General features: G+C 37.4%; 1 protein-coding gene across 7 annotated transcripts in view; it reads right to left on the reverse strand.

The window, feature by feature from the left end:
- The window catches only part of LYRM7 (LYR motif containing 7), a 174,064-nt gene extending 150,572 nt beyond the window's left edge, over positions 1 to 23,492 (reverse strand). For 5 of the 7 annotated variants that reach the window (XM_082457950.1, XM_082457949.1, XM_082457946.1 and 2 more), the window contains exons 1-4: positions 18,887 to 23,492; positions 11,571 to 11,643; positions 9,349 to 9,419; positions 4,369 to 4,450 (exon numbers count right to left, since the gene is read on the reverse strand). In XM_082457950.1, coding sequence (XP_082314076.1) covers positions 4,369 to 4,450; positions 9,349 to 9,419; positions 11,571 to 11,643; positions 18,887 to 18,904 — 244 coding nt within the window. In that variant the 5' untranslated portion in view covers positions 18,905 to 23,492. The remainder of the gene's footprint in view (positions 1 to 4,368; positions 4,451 to 9,348; positions 9,420 to 11,570; positions 11,644 to 18,886) is intronic. The other 2 variants (XM_082457947.1, XM_082457945.1) reach the window with 1 other exon arrangement.
- Between the last annotated feature and the right edge of the window lie 32 nt (positions 23,493 to 23,524).

A 23,524-nucleotide genomic window follows, 5' to 3' on the forward strand; every position in this document is an offset into this window, starting at 1 on the left:
TCAACAGACGAATGGATAAAGAAGAAGTGGTACATATATACAATGGAATATTACTCAGCCATAAAAAGGAACGAAATTGAGTCATTTGTTGAGAAGTGGATGGATCTAGAGACTGTCATACAGAGTGAAGTAAGTCAGAAAGAGAAAAACAAATATCGTATATTAATGCATGTATGTGGAACCTAGAAAAATGGTACAGATGAGCCGGTTTGCAGGGCAGAAGTTGAGACACAGATGTAGAGAATGGACATATGGACACCAAGGGGGGAAAACTGCGGTGGGGTGGGGATGGTGGTGTGCTGAATTGGGCGATTGGGATTGACATGTATACACTGATGTGTATAAAATTGATGCCTAATAAGAACCTGCAGTATAAAAAAACAAACAAACAAAACAACTAATACTAAACTTTCATTGGGTTATTTGTATGGAAATATGTTAATATAAATGTTTCAGACATTACATGATATTTCTAAAAATCTTATATTTGTATTTGTATGGAAATATGTATGGAAATATGTTAATATAAATGTTTCAGACATTACATGAAATTTCTAAAAATCTTATATGTTCTGGTATAATGTTATAAGTAATAATCCTAGTTATTACTTTAAAATGTATATCTCAGAAATAACTAATTTTCTTGTCAACTGCATTATTATGAACTTTCATCAAATCTTTAACTGTGGTCATTTTTAAGTCTTTTGTCATTTACAGACAGTTCTGGGTGTACTCTGATGCTTGTGCAAATATGTTCCTGTAAAAGGGTTTCATCTTCAAGAAATTCATGGAAAAGACTCTGACAAGTACAGGTTTCTGGTAACTGACTGTACTGCTGAACTGAATGAATAAGCATTTTCAGAACTCTAATGAAAAACTGATGAACTCATAAAAGTGCTAACAAAAGATCAAGATGAAAAAAAAAATTTAATTACATGGGACTGAGTGAACTGATGAGGATGAGTATAATTTTTGTGACTTTCTGTCTGAATTAAAAAAAAAAAAATCCCACAAGGACTCAGAGGCAAAGAATATACAAATCAATTTTCACTGCAAAGTAAAGGAGCTGTTACAGTGGAGGATTACTGGACTGAATGTCAATATTATGACATAGTATGAGTGTGTTTCAGGTTTGGTAATTGCAATCATTGTTGCTTTTGTTGTGGTCATCCATGTACAATGCTTGGTGTCAGTCTATCTCTTGTAAAAATAAAATACAGTGTGTGTGTGTGAAAAAAAAAAAAAAAAGGAACAAATGAGAAATTATTTAGGATAAAGAGTTCTTTCTGCTAGTCAGTATTTAATTTCCACTGTAGATATTTAGAAGGGAGAAAAAAAGAGATGGATTTAGAATTTAGGCATACAGGTAATTACTTTTGTAGATGAAGTTTCATTTCATTAGTTTCAGTTTCTATTATTTTTCATGTTGGGGCTTTATGTGATCTTTTTTAGAGATACACAGTCACAACTCTATTTTCTAGCCAAGAAGAATTTTAATTCCTCTCACTTCTGTATGCCAGTACAGACATTGCTAAAATATGTGGAGGAATTTTACTTAAAGTAACTTCTTAAAACAGAGATTAAAGACTCAAATTTGTTCTATCTTAAACCCATAGGAATAAAGTAGGAAAAAAGAGACCCATATATAACTTAACAGAAAGAATGAGGCCTTTATTAAGGCAATATAGCATTAGATACTAATAATCATGTAAGAGTCAAAATTTTCAATCTTGTGGGAAAATTAAACTATACAGAAAACCAAAAGAAAAAAAGAAATTTAAACCAATATTATCATATTTAAAATCAGGCTTCTGAAGTGTAGCTATCAAATTTAGTTATCTGAAATAACCTAAATTTTTATTCATATACTAAAGATAATATTTTGCTGTGATTACCCATATAAAATTTTGGCTATAGTACACAGAAGCTCTAAAGATTATTATTAAGATTAAAGACAATGACTACAAATTTTCAATTTAGGATTAACCATGTTTATTGCCCTTAGAAATATAACTGGATCTGATAATTTCTGATAAATACTCATGAACTAAAAATAACTTTAAAAGCCCTATAGGACATATACTACTAGATATTCAGATTTACCGTAAGGCTGTAGTAATCAAGACATTATGGTTTGTGATGCAAGGACAGAAAAACAAACTAATTGAAGAGATTATAAAGTCCAGAAACAGATGCACACATATACAGTTATTTGATTTTATGATAAAGGTGACCCTACAGTGCAGCGGGGAAAGAGTGGTCTTTTCAATAAATGATGCTGGAATCAATATTTCAGTTCCAATGATGCTGGAACTGAATATTCAGATGTAAAAAAATAAATCTTGACTCCTATCTCATACTATATACAAAAATCAACTCTAGTTGATATAAACAACCAAATGAAAAAGACCAAACAATAAAGCTTTTGGAAGAAGCATAGGATAATCTCTTCATGACCTTGCTCGAGACAGGAAAAGATTTCTTAAACAAGACTCAGAAAAATATTAACCATAAAGGAAAAAAGGGATTAACTGGACTACATTAAAATTAAGACCTTCTCATCAAAAGATAAAAACACCAAAACGAAAAAGCAAGACAAAAAGTAGAAGATTCTTATAATACATACATCCAACAAAGGATTTATATTCAGAACATACAAAGAATTTCTTCAAATCAATAATAAAAAGGCAGATAACCTCTTAGAAAAATGGGCAAAAGACTTGAACAGCCACTTCATAAAAGAGAATATCCAAATGGCCATTAAACAACTGAAAAGGTGCTAATCCTTCATTAATTACCAGAGAAATGCAAATTAAAATCACAATGTGATACCATTACATAACCACCAGAAACGCTAAAATTAAGAGATGCACAGTATCAAAGAGCTGGTGAGGATATAAAGCAACTGGAGTTCTCAGATACCACTGCTGCAAGTGTAACTTAGCCTAACTACTTTGGAAAGCTGGTTAGCAGTACCTATTAAAGCTGAGTAAACACATACCATATGACACAGAAGTTTCACTCATACAATATTCACAGAAATGTTGCTACACACAATGATAAAGATGAATCTCACAAATATTGAAAGAAAGAAGCCAGACAAAACAGAAATCCTATATGATTCCATTTACATAAGGTTCAAACACTTTATTATATTAGGTTAAAATTGATAGTGTTAAAAGGACAGTGGTTATACTTATGGGGAGGGGTTGACGGGAAGGGACATCAGGGCATGAGGGGGGGCTTTTGGGAAAGTGGTAACATTATATAACTTGATGTGGACGTTGGTTACATGATATTTCACTTGGTGAAAATTCACTGGGCTATACTATTATAAATTGTGTACTTTTCTGTTTGTATGTTGTTTGTATCTTTGCTGTTGTTTCTGTCCCCCAAAATACTTCAGGGAATGAAAACCAAATATTATGTGAAATGAGAGTCTGCTGAAGCCCCACCAGGAGTTTGGAGGTATAATGGAGGATTCTCAACTATATAACCATTTTGTATAATCCCAATTCTTCTGAATTAAAATAGTAGAATCATAGGAGAAAAGATAAAGAAATAGACATAGTCTAGGTAGGTGACAAATTATACTAGGAAAATTAAGAATGCCAGATAAATTTTATAAAAACAGTCACACAGGAGGCAAACTTCTGAGATATTGCAGGTTCGGTTCCAGACCACTACAATAAAGTGCGTATCTCAATACAGCAAATCACACCAATTTTTGGTTTCCTAGAGCATATAAGAGTTATGTTTACACTATACTATAGTCTATTAAATGTCTAACAACATTATGTCTAAAAAAACAATGTACATACATTAATTTAAAAATACTTCATTGCTATAATATGCTAACCATTATCTGAGCCTTCAGCAAGTTGTAGCAGTAACATCAAAGATCACTGACCACAGATCACTATAACAAATACAGTAATAATGAAAAAGTTTGAAATACTTCAAGAATTACCAAAATGTTACACCGAGACACCAAGTGAGCAAATGCTGTAAGAAAAATGGCACCGATAGACTTGCTTGACACAGGGTTGCCACAAACCTTCAGTTTGTGAAAAATGCATTATCTGGGAAGTGCAATAAATTGCGGTATGCATATACTGCCTTTGTAACTGTAGTTTTGCAGTATAACCAGTGGTTAAGATTAAGAAGAAAAAATAAATAAAAGAAAAAAAGTCCGGTAAACAAACTTTCATAATTCAGCATTTTTAAATACAGCCTTATAAATGTGTACAATATATACCACATTGTCTGGCAAAATCAAGTTGTTTTAGTAATCAGCATTAAAAGCACTGTAATTGCTCAATAGTTTAAAATACATTGCAAGCAACATTTTTCTTTAATATTACTTACTCAGCGTATTGTGGTCTGTGTGAATACCTTGTATAACAGATGTTCTGAGTATCAATTCAACATCAGAACCTATTTTTATTAGCTGTTAAGAAAACCAAAAAAATAAATAAATAAATAGACTAAATCCTCTGTTTTTTCAATGGTTCACATGAATGTACTGTTTTTGAAAACTAAAGGTTTACTACAATTCTTTTTAGGTGATACTTGCCTTTAACTTTTTTTTTTTAAAGAATATATTTATTTATTTATTGGCTGCATTGGGTCTTCGTTGCTGCACACGGGCTTTCTCTAGTTGCGGCAAGCGCATAGGCTTCTCACTGCGGTGGCTTCTCTTGTTGCGGAGCACGGGCTCTAGGAGTGTGGGCTTCAGTAGTTGTGGCTGGCAGGCTCTAGAGCGCAGTCTCAGTAGTTGTGGTGCATGGGCTTAGTTGCTCCGTGGCACGTGGAACCTTCCTGGACCAGAGCTCGAACCCGTGTCCCCTGCATTGGCAGGCGGATTCTTAACCACCGTACCACCAGGGAAGCCCCTTGCCTTTAACTTTTATTTTTGTTTTTGGCCACGCTATGGGATCTTAGTTCCCAACCAGGGAACAAACCCGTGCTCTCAGCAGTGGAAGCGTAGATTCCTAACCACTGGACCACCAGGGAATTCCCTTGCCTTTAACTTTTTGTAACCATTCCAAGCATACAGAAAGCTCAGACATGCGTATACTTTTACCTTTTATCTATCCATTCCATATTTTGTTCCAAAGCAGATCTGGAGTATGTTTTGTTGTAATATATATTTTACAATGTGTTTAAAATGTGCATTTTGTTTTTTTGAGAGTGGCTGAATCTTTCTTTCACTGTAGAGTTGGATGTTCTGAACACTAGAAAGAGTACTGGATCAGGAGGCAGAATACTTGGACTCCCAACTCTGGCTCTGTCATCAAGAGTATGGCCTTGGGTTAATACCTACTCACTAAGTTTCAGAACTCATCATTGCAAAATGAAGAACTGAACTAAAACAGTGAGTCTCAAAGCTGTGGACCTTGAGACGCTTTCAGGGGACCCATAAAGTCAAAATTATTTTCATAATACTAGAGCTGTCTGCATTGTTTGAGTTGTGAGCACAAGTAGAGTTTTCTCTTTGGAATACCATTTTTACTTTTATAGACAAACTCTGTTTATTAAGATTTGGGTAACTGGCAGATAGGTGAAATGAGTATGTCACTTTAAGAAAACAACTGACAGTATTTAATGGCAATGATAAAATTCAAGCTTTCAAGCAAAAATCAGAATTCTGGAGAAGCTGTATCTGTCACTGTAAGCTTGACAGCTTCCCAATACTTAAAGATTGTTCTGATGAGATGTATATTAAGATGTAATTTTAAAATATTACATATTGAACTATGTCAACATTTGGAAGATCTGCATTACTTGGTGAATCTACTTTTTCCAAATCATCAGTGCATGATGTTACAAAACATGCATGACTAAAAGATCCACTCAAAGGGAAAGATAGATTAAAATCTGTTGGTCTACTAAATGACCAACAGATTTATATGTTATACCTATCAATATTTACCATATTAGAGAAGGGCATATTGGAGAAGAATATCCTAGGAAGAAGCAACAGCATAAATGGCCTGAGACAGGAAAGTTCTTGGTAAACTGAAGCACTCTCAAAGAAGGCACTGAGGTTGGAAGAGTGAGAAGTATGTGGTGAATTGAGGCAGGAAGTTAACAGGGGTCAGATGATACAGTGTTATAGGTCATGGTGGGTAGAGACTTTAGATTTTAATTGGAATGGGATGAGGAGCCATGGGGATTGTGAGTAGAGGAGTGATGGGATATGCCTTTTTTTAAAAGGCTCACTGCCTTTATAAGTATTGAGAATAGGCTGCAGGGAGTTAGGGCAGAAGCAACAAGACCCACTAGGAGGCTGTTGTAACAACCCACTGAGAAATAATGATGGCTTGAACCAGGAAATAATAATGGGGCGAATAAGAAGTGGTTGAATTCTGGGTATATTTTGAAGGTTAAGTCAATAGGATTTGCTTCCAGATTGGATGTAAATGTGAGAGAAGGAAAGCAGTCGAAAAAGAGAGCACCGAGGGTTTTGGTCTGAGCATCAAAAGGAGGAAGCTGCCATTAATTGACATGGAGAAGGCTGTAGGAGAGCAAAGCCTCACCTCCCGACAGAGCTGAGAAGGGGCTTAGAAGGGGAGAGAAAGAAAAACAATGCGCCTCCTCACCCACTGGAGGTGCATAAACTGAGCTGAGTCTTAGGTTTAAGGCTGGAAACAAGGCTAGATGAGAAACAAGGGATTATGGGAGATCAAAGGGGATGAGCAGGATGTGGTATGTATGAGTCCTAGGAACCACCCCCGCAAAGGATAAATACACACACCCACACACATCCATTGGTCTAACAGATAACAGAGTTCCGCATTGCATCTAACCTTTAAAGAAATTTACCACTTGTTGAGGTATGATATCAAAGAATATTCACAATTATTTGAAAAGGCTAATATATACACCTACCCTCTTCCAACTACCTATCTGTATAAGGCTGAATTTTCTTCATATAATTCAATCTAAAAAAACATACATTGCCAGATTGAATGAGGAAGCAGGTATGAGAATTTAGCTGACTCCTATTAAGCCAGACATTAAAGAGGTTTGCAAAAATATAAAATAATGTCTTTCTTCTTACTAAATTTTTCTGAAAATATAGTTATTTTTCATAAATATTGTATTTAATAGGTAATGAGCTTATTATTTTTAAGTTATTTAATCAACATATATTTTTAAAATTTCTCAGTTTTAAATCCTAATATGGTAAATATTGATAGGTATAACAAATAAATAGCACTTTTTGGGGTCTTCAGTTTTTCAGAAGGTAAAGTGGTCTTGAAACCAAAAAGTTTGAGAACTGCTGGTCAAGAGGATGCCTACGATTCCTTTTGGTGCCAAGACTTCATGACAATACATGACAATGTAATTATCTAAAAACTACTAAGTATTTAATAAATGCAGAGTTACAGAAAGTACAAAATATACACTTGTATATAACAAATATCTAATTTCAAGAGTGCTTAACGTGGGCTTCCCTGGTGGTGCAGTAGTTAAGACTCTGCCTGCCAATGCACGGGACATGGGTTTGAGCTCTGGTCCAGCAAGATCCCACCTGCCACGGAGCAACTAAGCCCGTGTGCCACAACTACTGAGCCTGTGCTCTAGTGCCCACGAGCCACAACTACCGAAGCCTGCATGCCTACAGCTCATGCTCCGCAACAAGAGAAGCCACCACAATGAGAAGCCCGCGCACCACAATGAAGAGTAGCCCCCGCTCGCCACAACTAGAGAAAGCCCGCGAGCAACCAAAAATAAATAAATAAAATAAATAAATTTATATATATTAAAAAAAAAGAGTGCTTAATGTGAGTGCTCTACAAGTGAAATTAATTTGGGAGATGGTAGTTCATTTTTCCAGTTTAGCTAATATAAACAGACCTCAATTAAAAAATTTTTAAATCATGACTTCAAAATTTAAAAACACTTATACGCATACCTCAGAGATATTGTGGGTTCAGTTCCAGACCACCACAATAAAACAAATATCATAATAAAGTGAGTCATACGAATTTTTTGGTTTCCAACTGCATATAAAAGTTATGTTTACAATATACAGTAGTCTATTAAGTGTGCAACAGCATTATGTCTAAAAAAACAATGTTCGTACCTTAATTAAAAACACCTTATTACTAAAAAATGCTAACCAGCATCTGACAATGCAGAGTTGCCCCAAACCTTCAATTTGTAAAAAACACAGATTCTGTGAAGTGCAATAAACCAAAGCACAATAAAATGAGGTATACCTGTACCATATTGTTATTAATCAGTCTACCAAATAGCAAAATAGTACAAACTTCAGTATATACATTTTAACTTCTCCTCAAGTCATGACCTGATTAGAATGTAATTTTAACTTCTTTCATGAATAAAAATTACATAGTCCCTGTTTGCCCTATCATACGCTTAAGTGAAATTTCCCCCTTTTTTCTTTATGTTATAGGGAAAGAAATCCTTAGGCTATCTCATTTTGTCTCATTAGTTTATCGCAGATATTTACTATTTCAAAAATAGCATTTTCTCTACTAAGTAGAAAAGTATTTGTATAAAACAATTTTTTTTCACCATGTGGAAATTCTATTAAACATGGAAGAATTTCTCTAATTTGTACCTTCCTCTTTATCAAACCAATTCTTGGAATCTTAATTATCCCAGCAAATAATTTTTCATTTTTCATTTTCTTCCTAATGGTCCTTTCCCTACATTTATACAAAGTTAGATACAGGAACACCTAGGAAGCAGTGTTCCTTCCTAAGACAGAGACAATGTATATATATGCACATGATTTTATACAGGAAAAGAATCATTTTGCACTTTTTCAATGAACATGTACTGGGAATACTAGGGAGCTCACCGACTAGTGTTAGTAGATTGTCTTCAACTACGGCAAGTGACTAAAATGCAAATACAGAAGGCAAAGCAAGAATAGTTCATAAAGTCTGGCTGGTTAACTTCCACAGCCAGGATATGAATTAAAAAAAATTCTGTCTAGTTGAGCTAAATGAGTAGACGTTCCCTCTGTGTAACTCTGAGTGAGTTACCACAACACTCACTCTCCTTAGTTTCAGTCACTTGCCTTAGATGAAGATAGCATTTCTGTGAATTTCTGGGTTGCTTCAGCTGCTCTTGCTTTGATCATGGCTACACTCATGTTCTTTTCACCAGGCAACTTGCTATCTTAAGGGTGTAGGCAGATGACCCTGAGAAGGTGAGTCAAACCAAACAAGTGAAGGTTATCTATAGTTGTGATGGCTTTAACTATCAAGTAATGATTTTTATTTCATATAATCCCTCTATTTTTATCATTTCCTCTAGTTGCTAAAATTTGAGTTTTATTGTAATTGAAAAACTTAATTACTGTACCTCTTCTATTTTCTTAGGAGAAGTTTCACTTTTATTATATTTGAATTCTTCGTTTATCTTTATTCTGGCTGCTAGAAAAAGAAAAAATACGTATATAGTTATTTGCTTTTCTTTTTTTTCTTTTTTCTTTTTTAATATTTATTTATTTATTTTGGCTGCACCAGGTCTTAGTTGTAGCATGCAGGATCTTCACTGCGGCATGCGGGATCCTTTGTTGCGGCATGTGGGATCTTTAGTTGCGGCATGTGGAATTCTTAGTTGCGGCATACGGACTCTTAGTTGTGGCATGCATGTGGGATCTAGTTCCCCCGACCAGGGATCAAACTGGGGGCCCCTGCATTGGGAGCATGGAGTCTTACCTACTGGACAACCAGTGAAGTCCCTGCTTTTCTAATTTATAATTCCTGTCCCAATAATTTACATATTATTCATTATACTATGATACTACATACTATATACATATATCTACTACTTCTCTAGTAGAAAAAATAATTTTGCCCCATGTAAAACAAAGTATAAAAATAAGAAATTTATTTAGAAAGTCCTTGGAGAGCTTTTGACAGGCTAGCAAATTTGTAATTAAACCTAATACATATTTTTAGCACTCTAATACTTTTGTTTCCTGCTTTTTATTTCTAATTTCATTTTGAACCTCTAGCTATGAGATCCTAATAAATTCAAGTTAATACTTTGTTTCTGTAAATCTAAGGATTTGAATTAACATGCTTTTTTTAAAATGGCAAAACTCAATACATACAAGCATGTTAACCCTACCCCCCCGCCAACCACACACTTAAAATGAAGATATAGCAGCAAAGAGGATATACAAATAATTTTGGGTGCCTTGACTGACAAGTAAAGTGACTGATAAATAAAACTTTTGTTCATATACCAGTGAGACTTTGGCATCACTACAGCAGCATAATTCAATATAACTGATAAACTGCCTTAGAGTGTGCTGTGAGCATTTAATGGAACAATTCATGTACAGTGCTTAGTAAATATGAAGTATTAGCTATTCTTATAATTATTTCACTTAAAAACATTTAAAACATTTAAAAATATGTTATGCTGGTGGAGATTAGCCATAAAACCTTCCTTCTATGCTCGATACATTTCAATATGTAAGGTGGGTAAGAGTTTAGGCTTTGGAGCCAGAATGTTTAGGCTAAATCCCAGCTCCACCTCTTACTAAGTATCATGTGGGGTAAATCCTTTCACACTTTGTCAGTTTTCTTATCTGAAAAAATAGAAATTATGATAGTTAACTACCTCACAGGGCTGTGATAAGAATTAAATGAGGAATTTGTGTAAAGTACATATAATATGAGGCATATACTTTAATATTCAAGAAATTTTTTTTGGTAAATTACAAAAACTTGAATTCCTAGGGACAGTGGGGACACTTTATGTAGGTGGCCTCTTTTTTTAAAATAGAGGTTGAATTTTTTTTTTTAATTTTTATTGGCATATAGTTGATTTATAATGTTGTGTTAGTTTCTGTTATACACCAAAGTGAATCAGTTATACCTATACATATATCCACTCTTTTTTAGATTCTTTTCCCATATAGGTCATTACAGAGTATTAAGAAGAGTTCCCTGTGCTATACAGTAGGTCCTTATTAGTTATCTATTTTATATATAGCAGTGTGTATATGTCAATCCCAATATCCCAATTTATCCCTCCACCCCTCCCCCAAGGTGCCCTCTTAAAAGAGGTTTAGAAACTGAGTATGACCAACACAGAACCTAAGCTTTAGAGCTCTGAGTTCTGCATAAGACAGAAACCACTTTAAACAGTGAAATACTGAATTTGGAATCATTTGTGATAGATTCTCTTTCATAGCTGCTGTCACTTCTAGAAAGACACAAGGCATTAACAATATGGTAGTATCTGGTCTTAGAGGATGTGAAAATTTGATTATATAATAGATAAATGAGTTTCATGGCTTGAACATAAGGCAAATAATGGAGCACATTGAAATTCTGATCCTTTTTTTTCCCTGATTTTTTATGAAAACTCGATCTTTAAAATTTTTTCATTGTAGATACTTCTCAAAGAAGTGTAAGGTAAACTCATCTTTATTTAAAAAAACATTAGGGGAGAGATCGTGAAGGTCATTCCCCAAGATAGGTCTTGACCACCATACAGGGTCTCTTGTATTATTAGCAGCCACCTGAAGAATGGACTTGCTCCAAAGGGGCAAAATATAAACTTACCTTCTAGTGCCCTAGCATCATTTTTAAAAACTTGTTGTCTGGTCCTGTGCAGTGTTTTAAAGAGCTGTAAAACCTATAAAGAAAATTAGAATTCAGACCTCAAAAGAAAAAATTTCACATTTTACATAATTACATGGATTAAACAGTATTTATTTTCTGTTTGTTTTTTAGACTATTTTTCGAAATAGCTGGTGAAAACAAGGGTTGGCCAAAACAACTTTCCCTTGATTATTTATCTTTAAATTAAAAAAAAATTAGCCTTATGTATTTACAAAAACAATACAAAATTCTTTGAAACAAAACAATACGAGAATGGTTAAAAAGTTAATGATTCCCCCTGCCAAAACTAGTTTGCTAAGGTAACCAAATTTACCAGTCTGGTATTTGTTCTTATTTTGCTTAACCTGGGAACTTCATCTGTTCTTAAAGTCATACACACATGCACACAAACTCGTGAATATACTACATCTTAGAAGAGCCCAGAGGAAGATGTTTCAGATATTAGGCAGGTTTAATTGTGCTTTCTCAAAAAAGAAGTGGAATGCTGAGACTTCTGAATATTCTAAGACTGTGCTAAAAAAAACCAAACAAAAAGGTATTCAATATTGTCCCCCCAATATTGCTCTTTCTTCTGTCTTCTCAATTTCAGTTATGGAAAACAATGGATTTCTCAAGCCAGAAATCTCTAGGTCATTCTTTATATCTACCTTACTCCTCATGTAGAAACTGTAGGGATGTTTCGCTAATCTTTTGTATATTCTCCATCACCCAAAACAATTTAAGTTCAGACCTCTCCCTATCTCTTGCTTAGACTACTGACAAAGATTTGTCAGTCTGCCACCATTCCCTCCTTTCCCCCAGTCCATTCACCAGATAACAATACCTAAACTTTACTAAGTGTATCCTGTGCGCTAGGCACTATTTTAAGTATTTTACATATACTAGAAAACCTAAAACATCAAAGGCAGATACCAAAACAGAAACAGAAAACAGGGAGCAGAAAACATAAAAATAAAACAAAACAAAGACTGACCAACCACAAAGAACCTTCTCAGAAACATAAATTATTACAAACATGGAATAACAACAAAAAGAAGTTACAGTAAATTTAAAAAGGAACATTCAGAAAATGCCCCCAAACTCTTGGATATCAAAAGAGTGATAGCAAAGATTAAGTTGAGAAAAACTACCCCGAAAGTTGAATAAGAATTCAGAGATACAAAATAAGGAGAGAAAGGATAAGAAAATTAAAGGAGTAGTCTAGATGGCCCAACAGTTATATTCACAGATCTCCAACAAGACAGAACAAAGAAAACAGCCTCCATCAAGTGCTCAACACAAAACCCATGAATAATCTTGGAGGGAAAAAAACAGTTCACGTATAAAAAACAGAAAATCAGAATGGTACCTGATTTCTAAATAGCATCACTGTGAGAGGACAATGGTATAAAATCTTCAAGTTTTGTACAAAATGTCCAGCTTAGAACACCATACATATCCAAACTATCACCTAACTGCAATGGCAAATAAACATTTTCAGAAATGCAAAGTCTCTTATTTGCCATACGCCCTTTCTTGGAAAGCTATAGAAGATTGTGCTCCACCAAAATAAGGGGATGAATCACAAAAGAAAAAAAATGGGAATGAGGGACACAGGTGATCCAACATAGGAGAGGCAGAGATGATGGTGAAGGACAAATATAGGTCAGCATTTGTGCAGCCAGCATAGAAAGCAACTAGTCTGGACTATAGCAAAAGGGTATATTGCTCTACAAAAGATGCTGCTAGGAAAAAACGATACTAGTAGACATCAGTTTTGCTCAGAGTTTGGAAATAGCTATGTAGGAAAATGATAATAAAAACAAGACAGTTATTAACTTCAAGAAAAACTGGGACTTCCCTGGTGGTCCAGTGGTTAAGACTCCATGCTCCCAATGCAGGGGGCCTGGGTTCAATCCCTGGCCGGGTGGCGAACTAGATCCCGCATGCCGCAACTAAGAGCCTGCATGATGAAACTAAGACTTGGTGCAGCTAAATAAATACATATTTTAAAAAGAAAGAAAGAAAGAAAGAAAAACTAAGACTTAGAAAAGAAAGGCAACATAATCATATATTTATATTAGAGGGCTCAGCTGTGGACAAGTTCTGTATAGTCATATTAATATCAAAGATGAAAAACTGCTTCACCAAAATCTGTATATTGAGAGGAATAGGGTATAAGGGGGAACTTAGTCCTCAACTTTCATAGACAAAGGTCAGTAAATATCCCCAAAGAGGAAAAAAAAAATCAATAGTAGTTTAAACATGTTATTTAGAAACATGGAGGTAAATATCAGAAAAAATAAGTAAAATGATTAAAAGTGCTTATATCTGGGGAGCAGGAATTGGGAGTATGTAGAAGGAAGTAGACACCTACTGGTTTCTGTGTAACACTATTTGACTTCTTAAATTTTACACATTTATCCCCTTTATAAAAACTAGAAAAATTGTTTTAAAAGATAAAGGGAAAGGACACTATCAAGAAAGAGAAAAGACAACCCACAGAAGGAAAGAAAATATTTATAAATCGTGTACCTGATAATGGGCTAGTATCTAGAATGTATAAAGAACTTCTACAATTCAAATAAAAAACTAATTTAAAAACAGGCAAAGGATTTGAATAGACATTTCTCAAAAGAAGACAAACAAATGGCTATTAAGGCCATGAAAAGATGCTCAACATAATTTGCCATCTGGGAAATACAAATTTAAATTTCAGTGAGGTACCACTTCATCCCAATAGTATGGCTACAGTCAAAAAAAAAGAAGACAGTCAATAACATGTGTAAGATGTGGAAAAATGGAAACTCTTATACATTGTTGGTGGGAATGTAAAATCCTGCAGCTGCTTTGGAAAAGTTTAGCAGTTGTTCAAAAAATTAAACATAGCGTTATCTATCATATGACCCAGCAATTCCATGCCTACGTATACAACCAAGATGAAAACATATGTTCATATAAAAACTTGTACATGACTGTGCATACTAGCATTATACAAAACAGTCAAAAAGTAGAAATAACCCAAATGTCTACCAACTCATGAATGGATAAATAAAACGTGGTGTATCTATATTGTTACGGCTTGAATTGTGTGTCCCCTCAAAAGACATGTTTAAGTCCTAATCCTCAGTACATGTAAATGTGACCTTAGTTTGGAAGTAGGGTCTTCACAGCTATAACTGAGTTAAAGTGAATCATTAGAGTAGGCCCTAATCCAATATGACTAGTATCCTTAAAAGAAGAGGATAATGCCAGGTGAAGAAAGAAACACAAAGGTGTAAGACCACCATGTGAAGATGAAGGCAGAGATTGGAGTGATGCAACAGCAAGCCAAGGAACACTAAGGATTGATGGCCACCATCAGACTTTAGGAAGAAGTGAAGATTCTGCCCAGAGTTTCAGAGGGAGCATGGCTCTGCTGTCACCTTGATTTCAGACCTCTAGCCTCCAGAACTGTGAGACAATAAATTCCTGTTGTTTTAAGCCACCCAATTTGTGGTAATTTGTTAGAGCAGCCATAGGAAACTAATACAGATTTTACTACTGGGAAGTGGGATGCTGCTGTAACAAACATCTAAAAATGTGAAATTGGCTTTGGAATTGAGTAATGTGTAGAGACTGGAAAAATTTTGAGATGTTTGATAGTAAAAGCCGAGATTGTCTTGAAAAGACTACTGGTAGAAATAGGGACATTAAAGGTGGTAGAACATCATAGAAACCCAGGGAGTTTAATATTACAAGAGCGGTGGAAGAGATTGCATGGGATTAAGAAAAAAGTGAGAAGTAAGTAAGCCTAATCATTTTACATGCTATTCAGGGAAAAAACAAAGTGATTCCATTAGTACAACAACCAGTATCCCTACTTTAAGAATTAGTATTAAGAAAAAGAAAATGTCATCATTACTGCCTTAGAGCTAATATCACCTTGGAGTTAATAAACTTTCATTAAAATGTAGACAGCTAGGTCACAGACTGTCTTCTCTTACTAATTTACTTATATTGATTGGACAAATTCTGGCAGTATATATGGAAAGTCAAATTACTTAGCCTTTTTGCCTCAATTTTCTTGAATAATGGGCTAATTTTAAGGGTGGATGATATAATTTCTGTACTAGGTTTCACTTTAGCTGGTTAATACTTATTTGTCTCTTCTAAGTCTGGGTTATATGCCCCTCTTGAGTACATCCACAGCAGTGGGCACTTACTACAATTACTTGCTGTGTCCTCTACTTCCTGAAAGGCTTCTCGGTCATCTTTGTATCTTCCACATGGCACAGGTGTCTTCTACACATGGCAGTTCTCACCAAAAGTGTTTTTGGAATGAATTCTATTTAATTTCATTTGTATTCAAGTTTTCCAAGCAACTTCCCACTTCGAGGATGGTCCATATGATATTTCTTCTTCATAGAATACTCTTTTCTCTATTCTCCTAGCTAGGTTCTAACAAAACTTCAGGTCTCAACTTATACTTTTATGAGGGATTTTTTTGTTTTGTTTTTTTTGGCATCCCTCCACACAGGTTAAATCCGAGTTATGTGCTCATAAAACACACTGTATTTTCAACAGAAATATATATCAGGGAACTTCCCTAGTGGCGCAGTGGTTAAGAATCCACCTGCCAATGCAGGGGACATGGGTTCGAGCCCTGGTCCAGGAAGATCCCACATGCCACGGAGCAACTATACCCGCACGCCAAAACTACTAAAGCCGGCGCGCTCTAGAGCCCGTGCTCCGCAACAAGAGAAGCCACTGCAATGAGAAGCCCGCGCACCGCAACGAAGAGTAGCCCCCGCTCGCCACAACTAGAGAAACCCCGCGTGCAGCAACAAAGACCCAACGCAGCCAAAAATAAAGAAAATAAAAGATAAATAAATTAAAAAAAAAAAAGAAATATGGATCAATGGAACAGGATAGAAAGCCCAGAGATAAACCCACATACTTATGGTCAACTAATCTATGACAAAGGAGGCAAGGATATACAATGGAGAAAACACAGTCTCTTCAACAAGTGGTGCTGGGAAAACTGGACAGCTACATGTAAAAGAATGAAATTAGAACACTACCTAACACCATACACAAAAATAAACTCAAAATGGATTAAAGACCTAAATGTAAGACCAGACAGTATAAAACTCTTAGAGGAAAACATAGGCAGAACACTCTTTGACATAAATCACAGCAAGGTCTTTTTTGATCCACCTCCTAGAGTAATGGAAATAAAAACAAAAATGAACAAATGGGACCTAATGAAACTTTAAAGCTTTTGCACAGCAAAGGAAATCATAAACAAGACAAAAAGACAACCCTCAGAATGGGAGAAAATATTTGCAAATGAATCAACACACAAAGGATTAATCTCCAAAATATATACACAGCTCATGCAGCTCAATATTAAAAAAACAAACAACCCAGTCAATAAATGGGCAGAAGACCTAAATAGACATTTCTCCAAAGAAGACATACAGATGGCCAAGAAGCACATGAAAAGCTGCTCAACATCACTAATTATTAGAGAAATGCAAATCAAAACTACAGTGAGGTATCACCTCACACCAGTTAGAATGGGCATCATCAGAAAATCTACAAACAACAAATGCTGGAGAGGGTGTGGAGAAAAGGGAACCCTCTTGCACTGTTGGTGGGAATGTAAATTGATACAGCCACTATGGAGAACAGTATGGAGGTTCCTTAAAATACTAAAAATAGAATTACCATATGACCCAGCAATCCCACTACTGGGCATATACCCAGAGAAAACCATAATTCAAAAAGACACATGCACCCCAGTGTTCATTCCAGCACTATTTACAATAGCCAGGTCATGGAAGCAACCTAAGTGTCCACTGACAGATGAATGGATAAAGAAGATGTGGTACATATATACAATGGAATATTACTCAACCATAAAAAGGAACGAAATTGGGTCATTTGTAGAGACACAGATGGACCTAGAGACTGTCTTACAGAGTGAAGTAAGTCAGAAAGAGAAAAACAAATATCGTATATTAATGCATATATGTGGAATCTAGAAAAATGGTACAGATGAACTGGTTTGCAGGGCAGAAATAGAGACACAGATGTAGAGAACAAACGTATGGACACCAAGGGGGGAAAGCGGGGGGTTCGGGGGGAGATGAACTGGGAGATTGGGATTGACATGTATACACTAATATGTGTAAAATATATAACCCAAAGAACCTGCTGTATAAAAAAAAAAACAAACTCTATTTTCAATTCAAAGCACTTACTACACTTGTAATTAAGTAATTGTTTAAACTCTCCATACCTGCCAGATTTCTGTATGAAGTTATTGTTGCTTCCACTATGCCTAGACAGTATAGGCTAAATGCTGGCTGTTAGGTGCTACTAATAACTATTACGGACACTCAGTAAGTGTTTTGAATGAATAACCGTTTACAATTCTGTTTCTCTTGGTCCTGTGACATATATTGAAATGTACTAAGCACAGAGTTCAGTAGTACACGAGGCACTCTTGGTGGCTCCCTGTTATTGACCAACCATTATAAGCACTGCTTTTCCTCACTAGACTATAGCAGGCCGTTTTCCCTTTTCCATATCTCAACCAGTGACAGGGACTGGTCTCAGCCGGCCATGCTGATAATACTTAAAGTTAGGGATGGCTGGTCCCAGAGAATTGTACACTGGCCAGGAATGCGCATCAGTTTGACAAGAAATGAATCCGAGACAAGGTCCTCGGGGATGTGACCCCCGACCCCGGCGGGGCCATCACTTCCCAAGCTCGTTCACAACACTCAGGAATCACAGGTTTCTGCTCTGTCTCGCTAAGTGCTACTTTTGGCAAACGGTTTTGTCTGGAATCGGTTTCCTTGGTTCCTAGACGTCTGTGCACCGTCTGGTTAACTGACGAAACCTTTCACCTCATCGGATGGTTTCAGCGCAGGACTGACTTTGGGGTCTCGTACAATTCCCAAGGATGTGAAATGGGCCCCTCACACAAATACTCGGTGTGGAGATGGCAAGGGGGCAGAACTCAAGTCGCCGGCAGGCATCACGGACAAACATTCCGTACCCAGTAGACGAAGAAGCAGGACCACCTGTGTCGCCCTCTCTCCTCCGCACCTGCACAAACCTTCGACTGCCCTGCAGGGTCGGTCTCCGGCTCCTCAGCTGTAAAGGCCACATACTCCGTGGAGGGTCCTGAACCCCAGCTACAGAGATTCCAGTCTACGTTCGCAAGGCCGCGCCCTTACCCTCCCCGCCGGCATCGTACCCAACCCCTCCCCGGACCCAGTCACCTTGGCCGCCTGACCCATGGCTCTCCTCACAGCTCCGGCTACTTCTCCAGAGGCCAAGCCGCCCCGCCTCTCGGCAACCAGTCACCGCCTGGTGTGGAAGGTCTAACACCCCGTAGCCACGTTCTTAACGAGCCGCAACCAATCACCACGCAGTAGCTCCTTCGTAGCCCCGCCCCCCGTGAAGGGATAGGCGAGAGGTGTTTGCTAAGCCGGTACCCTCTGGGAAAACCGCGAGGAGCAGCCGAGCTCAATTACAGCCGAGAGGGGAACGGAAATCACCTGGACGCCATGTTAGTTAGGGGCAGCGGCACTTCCGGCCATTTCTGAGGCAACCGCCGGTGGCTGAGTGTGGATTGACACTTAATTGATGGCTTCGGCACCTTTATGTCCTTTCCTCCTGTTTGGGGGTTGGGGTTATCTGTTAAGGAACCATTATTTTAACGTTTCCGGGTTGCAAATGTGTCCTTGCAAAAGTGCATAAATAAGAGCCGAGCCCTAACAACTATAGTAGGCGTTGACTGGAACGCTGACTCCCAAAAGCGCTATTGGTACATTATCCCACTTCATTCCTCTAGAAGGTGAGGTTGAGTTACTTGCTCAAGACCACACGATTAGCAAATGGAGGTCTGGGATACAAATGCCTATGATTAACCTGAAAGCTCAGTCTTACCCTCTACTCATCCTGCCTACTCAACTTGCCCTACTCCTTGGTTTTGCTGGTCAAGAAATTGGAAACAGATAGTCTATTAGCAGCATCATGATCATAAACAATCATAAAGCATTTAAGTACATTTAACTTATGACCTTGCAAGCATCAAGAAAAAAATCTCAACCTGGCTCCCATCGCATAATCATGGTTTGTCTTCCCTACCCACCCCTCAGGTTAACTTTTAGGTAAAATGGACTTTTTATTAGGAATGAAAGATTTAGACCAATGGATATCCAAGACCCTTTTCCTTCTCTGTGATTTATGTCATTTTAAAGAATACTGCAAGTCATCATGAGAATAGCAAGATAATAGTCGACTTTTTAAAAATTAAAATGCATTGGATTTGCAAAAGAACGTTTAACATAAGCAATTAAACCAAATATACTGGATACTGTCTTTTATCCAGGAAACAATAAGTTAGATGATCTTGTGACATTGTATAGTAGTGCCTTCTGATTGCTAATGAATGATTCAAAGATGCCTATTTTCATTTTCAGTTTAGAATCACAGCCCAATCTCCTGAACATTCATAATTTATTTTCATAATTTCTGGCTAACTAGGGTCCTGTATTCAGTTAACCAAAGCCACTTATCTGCCAACATTTCAAAGTATAGTTTCCATAGTGCCCAAAAATCAATTCAGTCCTGAAGCTTCTCTTCTCTTGGGTAAATCTGTATGGTTCCTTGAGCTGTTCCATAAAAGAGGTGACTATTCTGGTTGTTCTGGGAATATGTCTTGGTTTGTTGGCATCTCAAAGTGTGGGACCCAGAACTGAACAGGAAATTCCTACATGTTCATCATGTAAGGTCATGGAGTATGTGGTAGGCTGACTAATGGCTTACAAAACATGTCCCTATTTAAATCCTAGGAACTTTTGAATATATTATTACCATTTATGACAAAAGGGGCTTTGCAGATGTGATTAAATTAAGGATTTTAAGATGGGAAGATTATCCTGGGTTGTCTGATGGGCCCAATGTGAACACAGGATCTTTTTCTTTTTAAGATTTATTTATTATTTATTTATTTATATTTATTTTTGGCTGCGTCGGGTCTTAGTTGTGGCACCCGGGATCTTCGCTGAGGCATGCAGGATCTTTCGTTACAGCACGCGGGCTTCTCTCTAGTTGTGGCGTGCGGTTTTCCTCTTCTCTAGTTGTGGCACTCAGGCTCCAGGGCGGGTGGGCTCTGTAGTTGTGGCGCACAGGATCCAGAACAAGTGGGCTCTGTAGTTTGTGGCATGCGGGCTCTCTAGTTGAGGTGCTTGAGCTCAGTAGTTGTGGCACGCCGGCCTAGCTGCCCCGCAGCATGTGGGATCCTAGTTCCCCGATCAGGGATCGAACCCGCATCCCCTGCATTGGAAGGCGGATTCTTTGCCACTGGACCACCAGGGACGTCCCAACACAAGGATCTTTATAAGTGGAAGAAGGAAGCAGAGTCAGGGAGAGGTTTGCAGATGCTCTTCTGTGGTCTTTGAAGATGGAGGAAGGGCCAGAAGCCCAGGGACGCAGGTGGCCTCTAGAAGACAGAAAAGGCAAGGGAACCGTTCTCCCCTAGAGCCTTTAGAAGGAATGCAGCCCTGCTGACACCATGATTTTAGCCCAGTGAAACCCAATTTGGACTTCTGACTTCCAGAATGTCATCTGCTTGTGGCCCCTTCCATCTTCTAAGTCAACAGTGGAGCATCTTCAGTCTTTGACTCTCACCTCTGCTTCCATCATCATATCTCCTTGTCTGAGTCTCACTCTCCCGTATCCCTCTTTCATTTAAAGGGGTCCATGTGATTACACTGGGCCCACCTGGATAATTGAGGAATCTCCCCACCTGAAGACCCTTAACTTAATCATATCTGCACATCCCCTTTACCATGTAAAGTAACATATTCACAGGCTCCAGGGATTAGGAGATGGAAATCTTCTGCCTATCATACCCACTTTGGGTGAAGCTGGTCAATAAGGATGAAATGGAAGGAAATGAAGTAGGAGAAGCAGCCGTGGGCCTGATCACTTAAGAGTTTATAAGCCAAGTTTAGGATTTTACATTTAATTCTATGATGAAATGCCTTACTATCAGGAGAGTGACATCATGATTTACATTTTATAAAAATCATCTTCGCTACTGTATAGCAAATGGACTATAGTAGAAGCAGATAGGCAAACTAGGAGGCTCTTGAAGTACTCCAGGCAAGATATGATAGAGACTTGGATTAGGGTGGTGGAGTAGAAGAGGTGAGAAGTGATTAGATTCATATGTGTTGAAAATCCACAAAGAAGAGTTGATGATTGCAAGGCTTCTGGCTTGTGCAATTTGGTGAATGACATTATAGTAGATGTAAAATGCTGCAGGAAGAGGTTTTTAGATTGATTGTTGCGAGGGAGTAAAAATAAATTTGAAGTGCCTGGTAGACATCCTACTGAAGGTGGTGAGTAGGCAGAAATATGTATCATACACCAATCTGGAATTAAGGGGTCGGGAGATAAATACTGGAGTCATTACTCTGTAGATAGCAAAGCCTCTTAGTGAAAGATGACCATATTATTTACTACCCAACCCAGTATATATTCATTTTTTAATTTTGACAACTTCAGTCTTACAGAAAAGTTGCAAGAATGATAGATAGAATTTGCAAATACCTTTCACTCAGTTTCCCCTACTGTTAACATTTTACTACAGTTGCTTTATCCTTTTCTTTTTTGGGGATCTCTTTACTGTTTGAAAGTGAGTTGCAGACACAATACTGCTATACTCCTAAACACTTCAGTAGGTTTTTTTCCTACAAAAAAGACATTCTCTTACATCAGTGGTTCTCAAAGTGTAGTTCCCAGGCTAGCAGCAACTGCATCACCTGGAAACTGTTAGAAACCTAAATTATAGGGCCCCACCCCAGATCAACTGATTTTGGTAATTTTGCTGTATGTATGTAGGGAAATTAACAAGACTTTCAAAACTATTTCCTAATTTGTATGCATTATTTAGATTTCACCAATTGTCTCAGGAATGTCTTTATACCAAAAGTACTAAATGGGACACTTTTGTGATTAAAGGGGACCACTATCAATAATTTTGCCAAGGCAAAGTGGTAAAGGTATAATTTTTCATAATAAGGACACTTGGAGATTAAGTGTTAGCTAGAGAAGAGGGCGAAGAATGGAATGCGTTGAGAGGCCTGGAACAGAAGGCTCACTATGAAGGAGAAATTGCATCCAGAGAGGTAGGAGAGTGAAGGCTTTTGCTGAAAAGAGGGCATGGTCAACAGTGGCAAATGTTGCCAAGGGGTCAAGTATAATGAGAACTGGAATTGCCTATAGGATTTTGTAAGTGGAGGTCCTTAGTGACCTTGGCAAGAGGCAAATGGTTTCAAAAAAGAAAGATAAAGTGGACACAATATACAGAAAACTCTTTTAAAAAGGAGCAAAGACATGGAGGGGTATGTGGGGTTAGGAAAGGTGGTGTTCTTTTAAGGTGGGGCATCTTACATTATGCTGATTAATGCTGGGAATAATTCTTTGCAGAACAGTCTAGGGAGGTTTACAAACTACTGATGCCTGGGTCTCTCACCCCCAGAGAGTGATTTAACTGACCTGGGGTGTGGCCAAGTTCCTGGGGACTTTTTACATGCTCCCCAAGTGATTTTATCGTGCAGTCAAGGTTGCGAACCACTGCTAGAGAAAAAAAAAATGGGTGCAGGAGGGCTTACTTGCTGGAGCTAAGACCTATGTAGCTGACAAATTAAGTTATCATGGTGTCTCTGCCAGCAAAAACGGCCAGTACTGCTTAGGTTATCAAATCTTTTCAGTTACAGTATCCGATTTTTCCTACAAGCGTCCATAAGTTAAGTAAAGGGCTTACTGCAGTAACAACGCTCCCCGAGAGACAAGAAAGAAAGAAAAACGACCTTGGTGCGGAACCCTCGGGCCTCCAATCAGGA

This window comes from Balaenoptera physalus, assembly GCF_965194825.1.
Source record: "Balaenoptera physalus genome assembly, chromosome: 3".
Lineage (NCBI taxonomy): Eukaryota > Metazoa > Chordata > Mammalia > Artiodactyla > Balaenopteridae > Balaenoptera > Balaenoptera physalus.